Consider the following 16,880-nt stretch of genomic DNA (forward strand, 5'->3'; position numbering starts at 1 on the left):
TGGTGGCAACATAAAAGGGTGTAGCTACTTTGGGAACCAATATAACAGTTCCTCAAACGGTTAAACAGACAGTTACAACCTGACCCAGCACTTCCTCTCCTAGGTGTATACCCCAGAGAAATGAAAACATATGTCCACACAAAAACCTGTACATGAATCTCACAGCAACATTACTCATAATAGTCAAAAGTATAAGCAATCCAAATGTTAATCAAAATGGATAATAACATGCGGTATATCCACACAATGGAATATTATTCAACATAAAAAGGAATGAAGTACTAATATATCCCATAACCTGAATGGACCTTGGAAACATTACGCTAACTTAAAGAAATTAGTTAGAAAAAGACCACATCTTATGTGATTGCATTTATACAAAGTCCTGAATAGGCAAATCTGTAGAGACACGAAAGCAGATAAGCGGTTTAGTAGTTGGGGGAGGGGGGCTTGGCGGGTGGAGGGGCATGAGGATTGACTGATAATGGATGAGAGTTTTGTTTTGGGGTGACTAAAATATTCTAAAATTAGTTGTAGTGACAGTTAAAAAACTTTGCGAATATACTAAAAGCTACTGAACGATATAGATTTTGGGTGAATTATATCTCAGGAAGCTGTATTTCATTTCCAGATGCTCTGGCCACTCCTCACTGCCCAAGGTCCCTCGCAGCTGTGCAAGCTCCCTGCCTTAAAGGGGGCGCAGAGTTCTTGTTCATCGCTTCAAACACATCTGAACTTGTTCCTCACCCCCGAACATCCCGTAACCACCGCACAAGAGCAACACTCCTTCCACCCCGGAGGCTGCCCGGTCAACCATTCCAGCTCTCCTCAACCTTTGGGGGGCATGTTCCACTTAAAGAAAGGGATCAGGCCAGCAGAACAAAATGATAGAGAGCCATCATTATGTGCAGGCAGGCAGGCAGGTCTGGGTTCTGGGAGAGGGGTGTATTCATGGGGAAAGGAGAACAGATTCTTTGGTCTCGTGTAGGAACCAGTGTTGGGGGTGGGGGCAGTGAGGAAACCTGGGAGAGACCACTGTCCTGACGTCAGGTATGGCAGATGATGTCACTAGGGACTTCTAAGGCAGACACAGCAAGGCCATCTTGTCAACGTGACAACTGGTTATTCTAAAGTGACCTTGCCAGAACCCACACAAGGCTTTCTTAAAGGGTTGATATATAGAGGAAGTTAAAAGCATTTTGATAACTGGCTTCTGAGAAAACATCACAAAAAACAATGTTCACAAAGTATAAAAAGTGTATATAACATATAAGCGGGCACAAACGAGATTAGTAATCCAGTAATACACATAGAGCATTTAACCCCATACCAGGTACTTCTAAGCACAGTGCTTTCAGAATCAGCAGCTCTCCTCTCACCTTGCAGGTTGTTTACTGGACCTGTGGGGTGGTGCCACTCAACTGTTGAGTAGTTTTCTTTATAATTCTGTCTGACTTTCAAATTTCTATCAGATCTGTACCTCGTATAGCCAGTAGTCAATGGGATGTAACAACATTCACCCTAAAAACCTCCCCAGATTTCATGAAAAGCCAACAAAGCCTTCTAACACAAAAATTGGCACAGCAGGGTCCCAACCACAGCTCCTTGTTGACTGAAAAGAAATACCCACTGGACATCGGCAAAGAGGCACCAATACCCCACAGGTCTTAGAATTTGAGCTCAGCCATCCAGAACCAAAGAAGCAAATAGGCAGCAAGACCTGTCCAACTTCCCACACCGGCTTGAGGCAGAAGTTTCCCAGTTTATCCCACAGTGTGACTATGACTGGAGGCTCTGGCTCTGGCTCGTCTTTTATCTTCTCAGAAGACAATAAACACAACAAAAATGTAAGATCCACTAACTGCCTTCCACAAAATCTGTGAATGGACAGTTAAATTCATATTTTGGTTTTGCCTTTTTTATGAATTTGTACCCCTAGAATTCTTGTGCATTGGTCTCTTTTCTGTAGACACAGGACACAGACAGGTCAAAATATGAGTCCCCCACAGCCGGCGCAGGCCTACCTGCAGCATATGACAGCTTTGCAGGAGAGCGCCAAATCTAGGAAGCTCCTTCTGACTTCAAAGGAGAGCGCGTACTTGAGGGTGTGGCCGTCGATGATGAGGGCTATGTCGTTCTCTTTGCCCAACAAATTGCCAAGTTCCGTGCAGTGCTGAGTAATAGCTGCTCTTGTTGCCTGAAACAATAGTTGGGGGTGGGGCAGGAGTCACATTTTTGTGTGTTTAGTATATCAAAACCAAAACATAAATCAAAAGTAAATTCCTAGAAGTGAGAACATGTCTATTCTAATGTAAAATATATGTAATGTAGTGTGTGTGTGTGTGTGTGTGTGCATATATATAACCAGAGTTCAACTTGGTATATTTATACATTAAAATTTCATTCCCCTGCTCTCTAAATGTGTTTCATTCAGTGAAAACATCTCCATAGTGATATTTGCATTTGATATTGGAACTTTAATTGCTAAAGTCCTTACAACTATCTTTCCCCTCCTTTATACTACATACATATTCTTCTTGGTGCCTCCTAGAAGCTCCACATAAAAGAATGTGCTTTTAGGGGAAATAAATGTTACTGGTTTAAATGGCAAACATTTCTCAGTTTGCACAAGGTAATCTTTAAAGCACCCAAGAGATATTTGCACATATAAAAATAACACAAAAGATTCATTTCTATTTTCTGCTGAGATCTTCAGATTAAACCATTTCTCTCTCTGTATCATCAGAATAAAAAAAATCTGATTATTTTTTCATTTTACAGAAAGTATCTAATCAAGTTAAACTACCAATACCTTTAAAACATTACTACCAGACTAAAAAAGTGTCTTGGTGCCCAACCGGCATGGCTCAGCAGATGAGATGGAGGTTCGGTTTCTGATCAGGGCACATGCCTGGGTTTCAGGCTCGATCCCCAGCAGGGGGCGTGCAGGAGGCAGCCAGTCAATGACTTTCTCATCATTGATGTTTCTATCTCTCTCTCCCTCTCCCTTCCTCTCTCTGAAATCAATAAAGACATATTTAAAAAACAAACAAAAAAAGTGTTTTGGTGTGATGTCTGTTACCAGATGAAATTAAAGCATAGAACCATTCTTAAGATTTTTTAAAAAGTGATGTTCTGATTTTCCCAGTGAATTTATGACTATGAATAGGATATCTGGTTCAAATATAGGAATGCAATTTTTGGCTTATAATAAAAAATCTGGTTTAAGTTAATCAGGAAAGCACAGCAGTCTGCTGAAATTATTTTGTCTGGACAACTATCCTTTGACTACTAAGTTACATTTTTACATGTAATTTATCATATGATAACATAAATTGCAGTCTTAAAGAAATAAGTTGAATGTACAGGAATCCTTCTACCCCTTATTAAACTGAGGATCAGCTATCATCACAAAGTGAGAAACAGGTTATATTGTCTTTCTGCTCAGTTTTCATTCTCAACAAGAGACTTGGCAATGTTAGAAAGATGCATTTAAGGCAGGATTCTGCCTAGAGCCCTTGTTCTTTGTTTGGATAGCCTGGGGTCTAGTCCCAACTTTCCACGTATTGCCTCTATGACCTTGGGAAAAATAGTTAACCTCTTTAAATTACAATTTTCTGATATGTAAATGGAGAAAACTATTTAATTGATAGTACTTTTGTTATGAACAAATGAGCTCTACAATGTAACCAACTTAGCACTGGGCTTGGCACATAGTAAGCACTCAATAAAACTCACTCTTTTTCCCGTACTATTTGCTCATTAAGGATTTCCTACATCAAGGGAAATACACCCTTCTGTTACTTCAGGGAGCAAACAAATGACAATGCCTTCTTTGTCAATGTAATAACAGAAGAACAATTGACAGAACAGTGCTCTAAGAATAAAAGTTAAATTGACTTTTACCAAAAATAAAGATAAAGGCAACTTTATTCTTAATTAGTTGAGTAATTCTGAATCTCAAACAAAACATCTATGCAAACATCTATGTTTACCTTATCTGTGCAAACAGCCTGACCTATGAAATTTGGGTAGAGAAATTCCACCCACTTAGGGAAATCCCAGCTTGGCAGCCGTGGTGTTCACCAGGGAACTCCGGCAGGTCTGGGCAATTCTGGAGGGTGTGCCTGAGGGGTCAACGTGTGGTGGACAGAAACCCTCCTGGGAAATAGGGATGAGTCAAGGTACACTGATCTGGTCCATGGACAACGTGTCAATGCTGCTGTAGAGGCAGGGTCTGGCCCAGTGTCCTTTAACCCCATCGGTCTCCCCCATGAACTTTTGAAGGAACAGGCTGAAGAATAAAAATCTGAGATGCGGTGACCATTGCTTGTGACTTTTCGTTGTTGTTGTTAACCCTCACCTGAGGATATTTTTTCCATTGCTCCTCAGAGAGAGTGGAAGGGAGAGAGGGAGGGGAGAGAGAGAAAAAGAAAAATAGCCATGAGAGAGAGAGAGAGAGAGGGAGAGAGAGAGAGAGAGAGAGAGAGAGAGAGAAATAAGAAACATCCCTGTGAGGGAGACCAGAGACTGGTTGCCTCCAGCATGTGCCCTGATGGGGGCGGGGAGCCAACCCACAACCGAGGTACCAGGCCCTTGGCCAGGAATCGAACTTGCTACCCTTTGGTGCATAAACCGATGCTCTAACCACTGAGACTTTTAAACGGGGGCACAGTACCCCTGGAGATATGTAGAGACTTTCTCTACTTGGGTTATTTCTAGAGCATGCGTGAGATACACTGGACACTGACAGCGCTTCTCCCTCAGCTGGAGGAGGAGTGGGGAAGCCCCAAGTTTTGGTGGCTGGCCACCTGTCAGTGGGTGAGGTTCTGGGGCATGAGCAGGAAGGGTGTCACCAGAACAAGCCTGAGCACTGGGAATACAAATGACAGAAATGTGGTAACAGAAAACTATGCTCCTGTAACATTTGCAATCTCCCCTTTCCCCCCAAAATTGTAGGTAAGGACCTGAAAGGAAGCTGGAGCTTTAACAGCGGCAGGTGGGGACAGAGAGGATGTGGCCACACATGGACCCCTGGAAGGCATACCCGCCAGAGAGGCTCTCTTCCCAAGAGCCTCTCACAATCCATAGCCCGCCATGACCTGGGAAACATGGGTGATACCGAGTTGAAATGCTTTCAAGTTGAACCATGAAAAATGCTGTGACTGAATGCTTGTTTCCCTTCCAAAATTCACATTGAAAGCCCAAATCCCAATGTGATGGTGTCTGGAGGTGGGGCCTGTGGGAGGTCATTACATCATGAGGGTGGAGCCCTCAAGATGCAATTATTGCCCTTATAAGAAGAGATAGGTAGCTACTTCCCTCTCTTCCTTCCTCCTGCCCCAACTTTTATGCCCCAACTTTTATTCTCCCCTCCAGACACATGAGGACATGAGTCAAACAAATTATAATCAGCCAACCAAGATACAGTTATCAGTTATCTGAGTATCTACTATGCTCCCAGGGTGATTAAAAAAACAAACCCACAATAAATAACAAGAATACATGTTCTATGTTATCTACCCCCATAAATAGTACAATACACAAAATTAAAAATGAAGTAATGAGAACCTAATAATCTGCTTATGGGTAGATCCTGGGTGTCACCACCCTCATATCCCATCCTGCTTTGGCTCATTTTCAGTGGTTGGCTATTACATTACATTGTAAATCCATGCACTCCCTCTGCCAACCTCTGATCATGCTAACCCACAGTAGGTGCTCAACTAATATGCTGACTTCATAAGTGAACTGACATGTCTAAGCCATGAGTATAAACACGCACTGCGGTATCTTTGAGAGATCATTTACGGGTCTTGGAGGCATCTATTTGCCTGACCTCCTGGGACACTTTGCTTTATAATTTCCTTAAAAGTCTTGGCTCTTGGCCCTTCCTACTCTTTGTTCCCCAGCCTTTCTGTCTTAAGCTTTCTCTGCTCCTAAGCTCCCTTCCTACTGATTTTCCACCCTGTTCTTCCCTTGCTTCACCTGCTCAGAGTCACGCCTTTGCCTGTGAGACTCAAACCCTCTCCTACTCCTGAAGCCTCCCCGACGCATCCTTGCAATGCCCTGTCTGCAGCCTCTGCTTTGGTTTCAACTCCTACGCTTTCAATGCCCACTCAGCAATAATCTTTGATCAAACCCAGACTTGCTGGGCTCACCGCACACGTGCGGCAGAATATAGGTCCCCTCTGTGCAGTTCTCAGGCAAGCCGGCCGAAGGCATTACTATCACAAACAGCTCCTTATTCTCAAATGGACTATGAGTCAAAAGTCTATTTGTAAGTTAGTTATTGGGCACTTAGAATCCATTTTCCCAAAGGAATGATGTTACAAATTGCGGTTGGATCCCAGAGCCTGTTAATGCCTATTTAGCTCAGTCGCTAAAATTATACTGCAGTTTCTTATTTTAATAAAAAACCAATTACTGAAAGTTACAATGGACTTAGCTGTTACGAGGGGCCAGGGAGTTAGGGCTGGGGGTTTCGTTCCCAGAAGATACGAAACATTCCACAATCCTTCTTTACAATTTGCCTTTTAGGCATTAATATTAAAAAATATATATTTCCAGCTTTTCATACATGCTCTACAATTTTACTTTCCTTCACAATTAAAAACATACAACTTAATGCCAAAAGTGAGTGCCTGTGACTACAGCTGACCCCTTAGCCATGCAACTGCTCACCTTTTTCCCAGTTGTGCGGCTGTGGACCCTCATTTCTTATCATTAAGGTCAGCACCTGCCTCTGCATTTTCTGTTTTTAAAATATAGTCATCTAAACAGTATACCCAGCACTACCCTGTGATCTTGGGAAATGGTTGTCCACCTGCTGATGAAGAGATCAGGGGTTCATACGATGGACCTTGAAGTAAAACTGAAGTGCAACCTGCTCAGCTTAGGAGCAGATGGGATCTGGAAAGTGGTTGGTTCTGCTGTTAATCACTTTTTGGATTTAAGAAACACACCAGGATAAATGAAAATTTCTGGAACCTGGATGCATTTCTACCAATTTGCAAATAGCAGGAATCTTTCCCCCAAATTAAATAGTTCCAGCAACACTGACATTCACTGAGGCAGGTAGCCCTCTCCCCCTCTGTGAGCTTGGCAGCGTCATGAGGAATTTCTTAGATGCCATGGTAGCAGCAGCTGCCTCGGTCCTCACTTTGATGTTCTGCAAATTCCAATGGGCTCAGAGCTGACGATGCTGAAAACCAGAATGGTTCAAGTTTCACAAGGAGCAATTCAACCAAATCGCGCTTAGCCTTCAAGTTCAAGAGCAAACTCTTCTCCTGAATTAACCTTGGGCTAGTGAGTATCTAATGATAACATAATGCTCATCCTCAAGACCGTGAGTTCAGAATAGTTTTGTTTTCTCATCTGTCTACTTTTCTTGACCCTTGCCAACTGTCATGCGCATCTTTCCTGACCACCGCGCTCTCCCACTCTTCAGATCATTCCCACTGCCCAGCGTCTCGTACCAGGTAGAGCCACATTCACCATACTCCCACCTTTTTAATTTTTTTTACTGTCATTTTCATTTCCAATATAACCACACCTCTTTCTTGACAGCATTAAGACTCTCAATACTTTTGAACTTATGGACCTTAATGGGTGTAAAAGTTTGTGAAACTTAAAACAAAGCACAAATCCAGCAAACCCATTATAGGCTAATAAAGAAGGTCAAGGCTGAAATCACCATAATTACACATGGTCTCTACTGCCAGCTGCCGGGCCAGCAGAGCCAACTGCCTTTTGCTCTGGCTGTTGACTTGCTCTAATCTATAAATATCTCTAAATTTAGAGTTCATTAGTAGGTAAGAGGGATCTCTGTAAAATGTGTAACATTTCAAGGATCTCCTATTTAATAATTTCAAGGCCGACGAGCTAATATCTCAAAGGCATTAAGCAAACATTCTCAGAGATAATGTGACCTCTTGCTTACAAGCACCCAGGTGCCTGTCTGGGACCCTGAAGTCACCTTTTACTCCCACCCCCCAAGAGGCATTTCTCTAAACTCCCACAAAATATTTCAATTTCTGATAAAAAAATTTCTAATCTTCTCAGAGTAAACCAACCCCCAATTTACTGAATTCACACCAGCATATAAGCTTCTACAGAAGTTTTCTTTGTTTTGGTTTTACTTAATCAGATTCATTGAGTTATAATTCACATAAAATTGAATGATTTTAAGTATGCAATTCCATGAGTTTTGCCAAAAGTATACAGTCAGGTAACCTCTTCCATACTGAAGATATGAAACATTTCCATCACCCTAAATGTTTCCTCCTGCTGTTCTGTGGGCAATCCCCGCCCCCTCACAATCATCCATCTACTTCTGTCACGATAGCTCTGCCTTTTCTAGAATGCCGTAGAAATAGAATAACATTTGCAGTCCTTTCTGTCTGGCCTATTCATTCAGACTAATGCTCTGAGATTTGTCCAATGTTCCTTTTTGCTTCCGAGTAGTATTCCAATCTATGAACACGCCACAGTTTGTTTATCCATTCACCCATCAGCACACGTATGGCTTGTTTCCAGTGTTAGGGTATTGTGAATAACTCTACCATAAACATTTGTATCCTAGTCTTGTGTGGACATATTTTTTTCTCTTGGGTATATACGTAAGATTGGAAGGACTCTGTCATATCAGATGTACTATGTAGATACATACAGAGAAAGTGTATGTTTAACTTTATAGAAACTGTCAGACTGTTTTCCAAAGTGGCTGCATCATGTCATATTCTCGCCAAACCTGGCCGAGCAGTCTAGCTGCTCCTATCCTTGTCAACTTGCATCGTCAGTCTTTTAAACTTTAGCCATTCTAATGGGTATGCACTTAGATTTAGTCGTTTTAATTTGCATTTCCTAAATGACCAATGGCACAAATATCTTTTAATGCTTAATAAAGTAAGTTTATGGTTGTTGGGATTTCAAGACATACAACTACGTGAAGTGGAATATTACTCAAGCCGCACACCAGGGACACGCTTGTGTAGAGTAATCACACCTGTGGATGGGACTGGCCCCCAGAACCTTTCCTTAGCGTAGCTGGGGTACCCTATTTTTCAGTTTCTTCTATTCTTTTTACATTCTCATGTCCCTAAAAGTTCCACACTTTCCTGAAAAAGAATCCCAAGTAATGTCAGCAGAGAGATTCAGGAAGTGGGGGTGTATGAAAAAAACCAGCAGCAGCTGCTAATGAATAGCATCATTTATAAGAAAGAGACTATTTATTCACTTGGGCTTCAGAGCCGAGAAAGTTTGAAAACTATCAATCACCACCACTTATTGAAAAAAATTTTGACTCACAGTTGTGACAGAGCTCAAACCATTGAGGTTAAAAAATTCCCTAAAAATATGTCCTTTTGTTCACTTCTCAAAGGATAGTAAATGCAAACCTAATGTGCTTAATTTATTTTCTTCCAAAAAACTCTTAGGAATCCTTTTCCATGCTAAACAAATATATTCTTGAATAGTTGTGTAGAGTAAAATCTCAAAGAAATATACACACTTAAGGAGCGTTGGCTATTTGAACCTCAACTATGAATCCTTTTCGTAATATTTTAGAATGTGGAATTCTTCTTACAGTAGATAGGCCTCTTCTATAAGAAATGATTTCAAAGTTAGATTCTCCAGCAAGAAGAATGTGAAATAGGCACTTGTAAGTGATCACTCTGCTGTGTATAAAATACTCTCCACAGTCCCATGGAACAGTTGCTTATCACACATGTGTCCAGAATGAATCCCTGAGAGCCACTGCATACTTTGGGGACATGACAAATCACTGCCACACTTAATCTCATCACGTTAACTAGGAATAATTTTACTATGAACAGAACAACCTTAGCTTGCTTAATTTCCGGATGTTCGAGGATTTAAATTTTTAACTTTTATTAACATATCAAAGACATAGCCATTGCACTTACTATTTCTAAAGTCTCCTTGATTCTTTAAAGAATTATAAAGCGTTCAAACCAAACACAATGGTGATCAAGCTTTTAAATTTGGAAAGAAACTACTGCAGAAAAGAACTTCTAGACAGTTTGCAGAGTGTTTTCAATGAACTATGTATGCGATTAGGCCACATGTCAGGTAAACTTTAGTGAAGGAAGACAGAGTGCGATGAAGCTCACACAAAAAGGTAAAATACTGATTGCAAACTAAAGATCTACATTTGCTTCACTGTGATAAATATTAATATCTGTTATGTCATCATAGGAAGCCACCATAATCAGCACAAAATCATTTCAGTTCTTGAACTACTTATTTGCTATGTGATAAAACCAGTTTCTTCAAAAACATATGCTAACTTTTAAAATAAACCTTACAGATGCCATGTAAGAATTAATTCCCTGACCTAGAGGATTTAAATTTTTCACTTTAGTATTCTGATAATTCAGCCACTGCATTTACTACTTCAAAGTCTTCTTGACCCTTTGAGAAATCACAATGTGCCCAGACTGTGTGAAGACTTGTGTAAACAACAAAAATGGTAAGGAATTTCCGAAAGAAAAATAGTGAAGGCAGATCTTTAAAAAAATTCCAAGTGCATGTGTGGCAGCTGCAGGATGTGCAAATCTGTGAAGATTGCAGTCACATGAAAAAATGGGACCTTGGGCTGAGATCCAGCACCAACTGAACCAGAAGTGCTGGACACAAAGGGCTGGAGCTGGCTGTCACCCACAGGCACACAGACTGCAGCTGAGCCACCACTGTCCGGTTCTGGAAAGAGCCAGCCAGTGGAGTCTCTCTGACATCTTTAATACTCCTTGGATGAGTAGAGTTGGGGATGGGCTACAGAGAGAGTTACATGAGAGGAAAGGGCAGCTGTACTCAAATTCTCTGCTTTTTAAGGAAAATGACTCTTGTTTATGTGGAACACTATTCACACTTAAAACTGGGAGTACTTTCCAAATGATAGTCTCCAGTTGGTAAAGTCAGTGGCATACCCTATTCTAATTTCAAAAATAAATAAAATCAAATAAGTAAAAATATAGAAAAAGACTCATTTCCACTGGAAACCTCCAAACTGATGATGGAGGGAGAAACCTCATCACATACACCTGGCCGGAGGCTCCCGGAGTTGTACCGAAGCCCGAGCCAGGCAGCGGCCAGTGAGGGCGGGCCCTGGGCAGGCGAGGCAGTCCTCACCGCTCTCCTCTCTACCTCTGCGCAGGCTGGCTAGGGGTCAAGGTCATGGAGGACAGCAGTTTACACTGAAATGTAGAAGGGAAAAAAGTCCTTTAATTAACCTTTAGCCATTAAGCGCCTATTACGTGCATAAGCTTCTAGGGTTAGAGAGGCCCAGAGAGCAAGAAAGAGCGATACATTCAATAGCACAGGACAGCCAAAGGTCACCTTGAGCCCAGCACATCCAGACAGTGAGTACTGGAGGCCTGGGAGGTGCGGTGAACCACAGACACAAGTTAAAAAAACGCTGGGGTGGGGAGCCTGGCAGACACAAGGAGGCCTCTGGACTTCCTCCCTGGGCCTATAGGGAGCCAGCAAAGCCGGCGTCTGTGTATAAAAATACCACAGGCATTTGTGGAAGATCACCCAGCACCAGGAAGACAGATGAGAAGGAGGGTGCAGACCAGCTGGGGAGGCTTCAGTGCTGAGAGTCCAACCTGTGGCTGGAATAACAGCCAGGTGGAGGGGGGCAGAGGGGAAAATGGGGGGCATGTGTAACACTCTCAACAATAAAAAGAAACTTAAAATGTAAGAATTAAAAAAACAAAAACGAGACAAATCCAGGAGACACATTTAAGTAAAAGAACACACAGTGCTTGGTGAGTGGTCAGAGGCCAAAGGAGCAATGAGGATAACTAGCGAGCAAGCTTGTAGCCAGGTAGATAAGCCAGGCCAGCGGCTGGGAAAAGATGTACGAGGACTGGGGGAGGGTGGGGAGGGTGTGACTGCGGGTCAGAAGACACTGACTTTTGACTTTGTGAAGAGAGAGTTGGCTCGTCGATTTAAGAGCAACCTACTGTTCCCTGCAAGGCTGTGGAGGGAAGGCCCACTGGGATGGTGGGGGTTAGGGAGCCTCCCCAGCCCTGGACCACCCGGCGCTGCTGTCTAGGGACAGTGCTACTCAGAAGTCACTCAGGCCCCGTGAGTGTCTGCAAAGCTCCAACTGAACATCCGGCAGCCATCACTTGTTCTTTGTGGATCATATAACCTTTCAATCAGTGCTGGTTGAAGAAGGGAAAATGAAACCATTTGGGGAGTTTTCTTACCACTCCTTCTGGGTGAAAAAAGCAAACAAACAAATCACTCAGCATACAGCAGGTGCTGAGAAAATGCGTGCCATTGTTGTCTGCTGCTTCCTGAACTCCTGACCCGGCCAGAACAATCACCCACTCTCATGTGAGTCACCTCTTCTCTGTTTGCGCTAGTCCCTTCTGAATATCCCTGCATTTGTGTTCTGACAATGGCTTTCTACTAAAAAGGTTAAAAGTATTTGAGACATTAACTTGGTGGATCATTCACACATTCAGTAAGTAGCTGTGGAATGTGGACTGTGAGGACACATTGTGCACAGTCTTAGTGAGGGGACAGCAAATAGATACCTGGCACATGTCACGAGTGCTCTGAGGAAAATCAAGTAGGGCTTCAGAAGCAGGAGTCCAACAGTTTATGCTTAACTGGAGAAAAGGTCCCAACAGTAGATTTGAGTGGCCAGGAAATAGAATCAATAGGTTGATTTGGGGTTAATTATTTATTCCACATTAAAAAAAAATTTTTTTAGCCAAAATTAAAACCCAGGTACTTTCACATGAAAACTCTGATATCCAGGTTCTCTCGAAAACTTGGTGTCTGGGAATCCTGGGCCCATGTTCCCACAAAGCTGCAGCCAGCTCCTGACAAGTACAAGTAGTGCTTCTACCGCTGGCCCTGGGGCCTCTCTGTACTGGGAGACCAAGTGTCACTGGTTACTGGGCATGTGTGGTTTGTTTGTCTGACCCACCTCTCCATTAAAAGTGGGAATAAAATTACTAGGGCAGGTCACAGCTCCCTGACTTGGGGACACAGATCCACTTGAAGCACTGTCACCATGTTCCCGGCCATGCAGGCCTGTGCCGTATCCCTCACCGTGGTGAGAGCTAGTTCCTTCATTTCTAATGGGACACAGCTCGCACAGAAGCACGGTCCCATGAGGACTCTGCCCACTGCTCAGGAATGTCGTGGGCTGTTTCCAATACAGGGATGGTGCCAGATGCTTACTTCTACCTAGTTAACAAAGGTTCAGCCCCTACAATTAAACTAGTCATTTTGAGAGAACCTATACATACCTAGATTTAAAACCCAAAAGGTATCCAGAGGAATGAGGATTTCTTGAAGCTTCTTAAATTGCTTTCTGCAGAGATTTAACCTTTAATCTAACACACACACACACAAATTTTCCAGATGGCTAGCATTTCTATAGAGAAAAATAAAGTGTCAGTTTCACTGTTTAAAACTTTGAATACGACAGCATATTGGAAGGAGTTAGTTACGTCTAATGTGCCCATGAGGACTTCCTTCTTCATATATACATTTTTGGGATCTCAAGCCTTAGTACAAAATGCTTGAGAGAAGAGAGAAGTTATTCTGAGGGAAAAAATATGTATGATATATAATATATTAAAAATAGAAAATATGTAAAAACCTTATTTATATACTATATATACACTATATGCTATACAAAATACACAATATACATGAGAAACTGCTTTTATAAACCTTAATAAATTATATAATTCATTAGACACTGTGCTGTAACATGAAGATGGAATTCAAGGCACTGGGGCTATAAGGGAGAAACCCCACCCCTCCTCTCTTCAAGGAGGTAGCTTTCTAGCAGGGACATGGAAGTGAAAAATACAACAGAGTAAGTGCTATTACAGAGGACTGTGGAAGAAGGAATTATAATGTAAATGAAAGAGAAATGGACTCTGACAGGAGGGGAATAAGGAGCCGGAGAAAACTACTAAAAACAATAGAGATGAGTTTATAATTGTCAACCTTTAAAAAGACATGATAGCGGGAAGTTAAGATGGGACCCTCAGCGGAGATGGACCGGCGTCCAGCCCAGCACGCAGCTTGGGGAAGCCTGGCGCTGTCCCCCGGCAGCGCGTACGGGGCGCTGCTGGAAACCGGGCAAGCCAGGCCTGCGGCCAGGGGGAAGGTCCCGCGCTAAGGAAGCTGACTTTCCGAATCCTGTAAGAAAATGATTCAGTGCCCAGGCCAAGGACCTTTCCTTTGTGTATCTCCAGGGATTTCAGCTGGTATTATGACAGACTCTCAAGTTTGTATCTCCAGGTAGAACCTCTCCCCCAAATTCCAGACCCAAATATCCAAGAAGCTAACGTGGAATCTGCACTTGGTTGTCCCATGAGGCAACCCAAACACAGCAGGTCACACTGAGCTCCGGCCGGCTCTCCCCTGCATTAAATTGTTATGGACACCAACAGCCCAGACACGATAGTGAACACTTCCTTCCCTTAGTTCATGACATCTCTGTCCTCCCAGGTATTAAGCCAAAATATTGGGGTCACTCATTCCTTGTTTGCACACCTTGCATAATCAATCCATTAGCAAACAATGTCACGTGTGCCTTTGTTGTTGTTATTATTATTAAATTATTTAATCTTCATCCAAGGATATGGTTTTTATTGATTTTTAGATAATGAGGAAGGAGGAAAGGGAGAGAGAGAGAGAGACAGAGAGAGAGACAGAGAAACATTGATGCCAGAGGAAAACATCCATCGGTTGCCTCTTGTACCAGCAGCCCTGACCAGGAATCAAACCCACAGCCTTCTGGTGCACAAAGGTGATGGTCCAACCAACTGAGCCACCCTGCAGGAGCTCACTTGTGCCTTTGAAATGCATCGAGAACCTGGCCACATATAACCATGCACCTCCCCTAAACCTCCGGCTCTATTCTCAAAGTAACAGAGATCTGGTAACGCAAAAGGCAAATCCTATCACTCTGTTTAGTCTTCCAAAGTTTGTGTCCTCTGTCCAAGTAAGAGCCAAGGGCCGTTCTGTGACCGGTGGGGCCCGGCACCCCTGACCTGAGCTCCTGCCAGGGTGCTCATGGACACCTTGGGGGTCCCTCAATCACTCATCCTCTCCTGCATTTCCAGAGGCTAACACCCTCTTCTTAATATCACCTTCTCCTTCTGAGTGGCCCAATTTAAAACACACTTCACCCCACACTCCTCATTTTCCTTTCCTGATCTGTTTTCCTCAGGGCACTTCTCACACTCAACCTTTTACATCTTTTACTTCCTTCCACATTTTGCTTGCTGTGTGTGCTTCCCACTATATTACAAACTCCTGGGGATTGGGAATTTTTTTGGGGGACGCTTTCACTGTTGTCTCTTCAGGCTCGGGACAGAGACTGGCCCAAAGAATATATTCAAATCTTTATTGAATGAAAGCATGGCTTACAAACAGTAGCAGTGGGAAGTGGGGGAGACAAGTTCAGAGACTCTGCCAATAGCCACATAAGTAATGAGGCCTGGGCCAAGGAAGTGGCAGACTGAAGACTTTTCAGGAGTAGAATGCACCAGGTTTGGTAACAACATGAGGGCCATGGGAGGGGCTGTGAACTTAAACAACAGCTTAACAAGGCGGGGGGCGGGAGGAGGAAAGGTGGGCATGAGAAGTTCAAATTTTGAGCATGCTAATGAAATGAGGTACATTAATATATGTATTCACATATCCTTCTCAGATACAATTCAAAGCCTAATAAACTCCTTAAGACAATGTTTATAGTGTCAGTTATTCTAAATTTAATAAGTCCAAAGACTCACAGGGCTCAGATTCACTAGATATAGGTGCTACAGGTTACACTCCACCCTCCAGAACAAAAGAAAAATTACAAATACCAGAAATATGTGGGAAATGATGATCTGCAGAAGACCAGAGTGTCCCTAGTGCTTGAAACTATGTGGAGAATAAGAAAGAGAAGAGGCTCTGTTCTGCAGACTTACAGTTAACAGGCTCTAAATCCAGCACAGATTTGACCTTTGCTTTAAATAGATTTTCTTGGAGAGAAGGGAAGAAAACATTGATTCATCCGAGACTCCTGAACGACCTACTGTTCACATTACTTGAAATAAAGTCTGCTTTAAATCAGAATTCTTGAGACACAGAAATAAATATACCAAGAAGTTTCTAATTCTATGCTTTCACCAACTGATTATTTTCATTCACAACAGTGGACGGACTCGATATGGTCTTTCCAGAAGGCCCACGACCACAGAGCAGGGCACACGGAGGAATCAATCACATCAACGCCATCCAGGCTCCGACTTCAGCTTGTCTCACGAGCAACACTCTCAATGAAACAAATAAGAGAAGTATGTGAAATGGAGATGGCTTTTCAGGGGTTTCCAAGTGTTAATTTAGCAACATTGGAGGAGTTAAGGAAAAGCTAGTAGCAGAAATGTTTCCAGTAAGATCGAAAAAGGTTAAACCAGAATCATTCAATACCAGGATTGTTCACTTGGTAAATATGAAACACACAGCTTCCCACTCTGCTGAACTCAGTCATTAAGATCAATGTCACATGGAAGGAGATTTGACTTTGGGTGGTAAACACACAATGCAATATAGAGATGACTGTGCATTTGAAACCTATGTAATTTTTTTAACCAATGTCACTCCAATAATTAAAAAAAGATCAATGTCACAAATATGAGGACTAATTAGGCAGTTTATACACTCTTATTCTATTCTTTAACACTTATATTTCCTCTCAAGAATTTTGAGTGTTTCACTGTTGATTTTACACCACTGTCAGAAGGCAGTTGGAGAGACAAACACAAATCTAAATCAAACAGAAGTCTGCCTTACTGTCTATTTGCTTCTGTTTGGGAAAGAGTTTGAAA

At 42.5% G+C, this 16,880-nt stretch overlaps 1 protein-coding gene across 3 annotated transcripts in view; it reads right to left on the bottom strand.

Moving 5' to 3' along the window:
- The window catches only part of ATP8A2 (ATPase phospholipid transporting 8A2), a 515,363-nt gene that overhangs the window by 262,971 nt on the left and 235,512 nt on the right, over positions 1 to 16,880 (bottom strand). For all 3 annotated transcript variants that reach the window (XM_081130125.1, XM_081130126.1, XM_081130127.1), the window contains exon 25: positions 2,025 to 2,197. In XM_081130125.1, coding sequence (XP_080986251.1) covers positions 2,025 to 2,197 — 173 coding nt within the window. The remainder of the gene's footprint in view (positions 1 to 2,024; positions 2,198 to 16,880) is intronic.

This window comes from Miniopterus schreibersii (genome assembly GCF_964146895.1).
Source record: "Miniopterus schreibersii genome assembly, chromosome: 2".
NCBI classification, from domain to species: domain Eukaryota; kingdom Metazoa; phylum Chordata; class Mammalia; order Chiroptera; family Miniopteridae; genus Miniopterus; species Miniopterus schreibersii.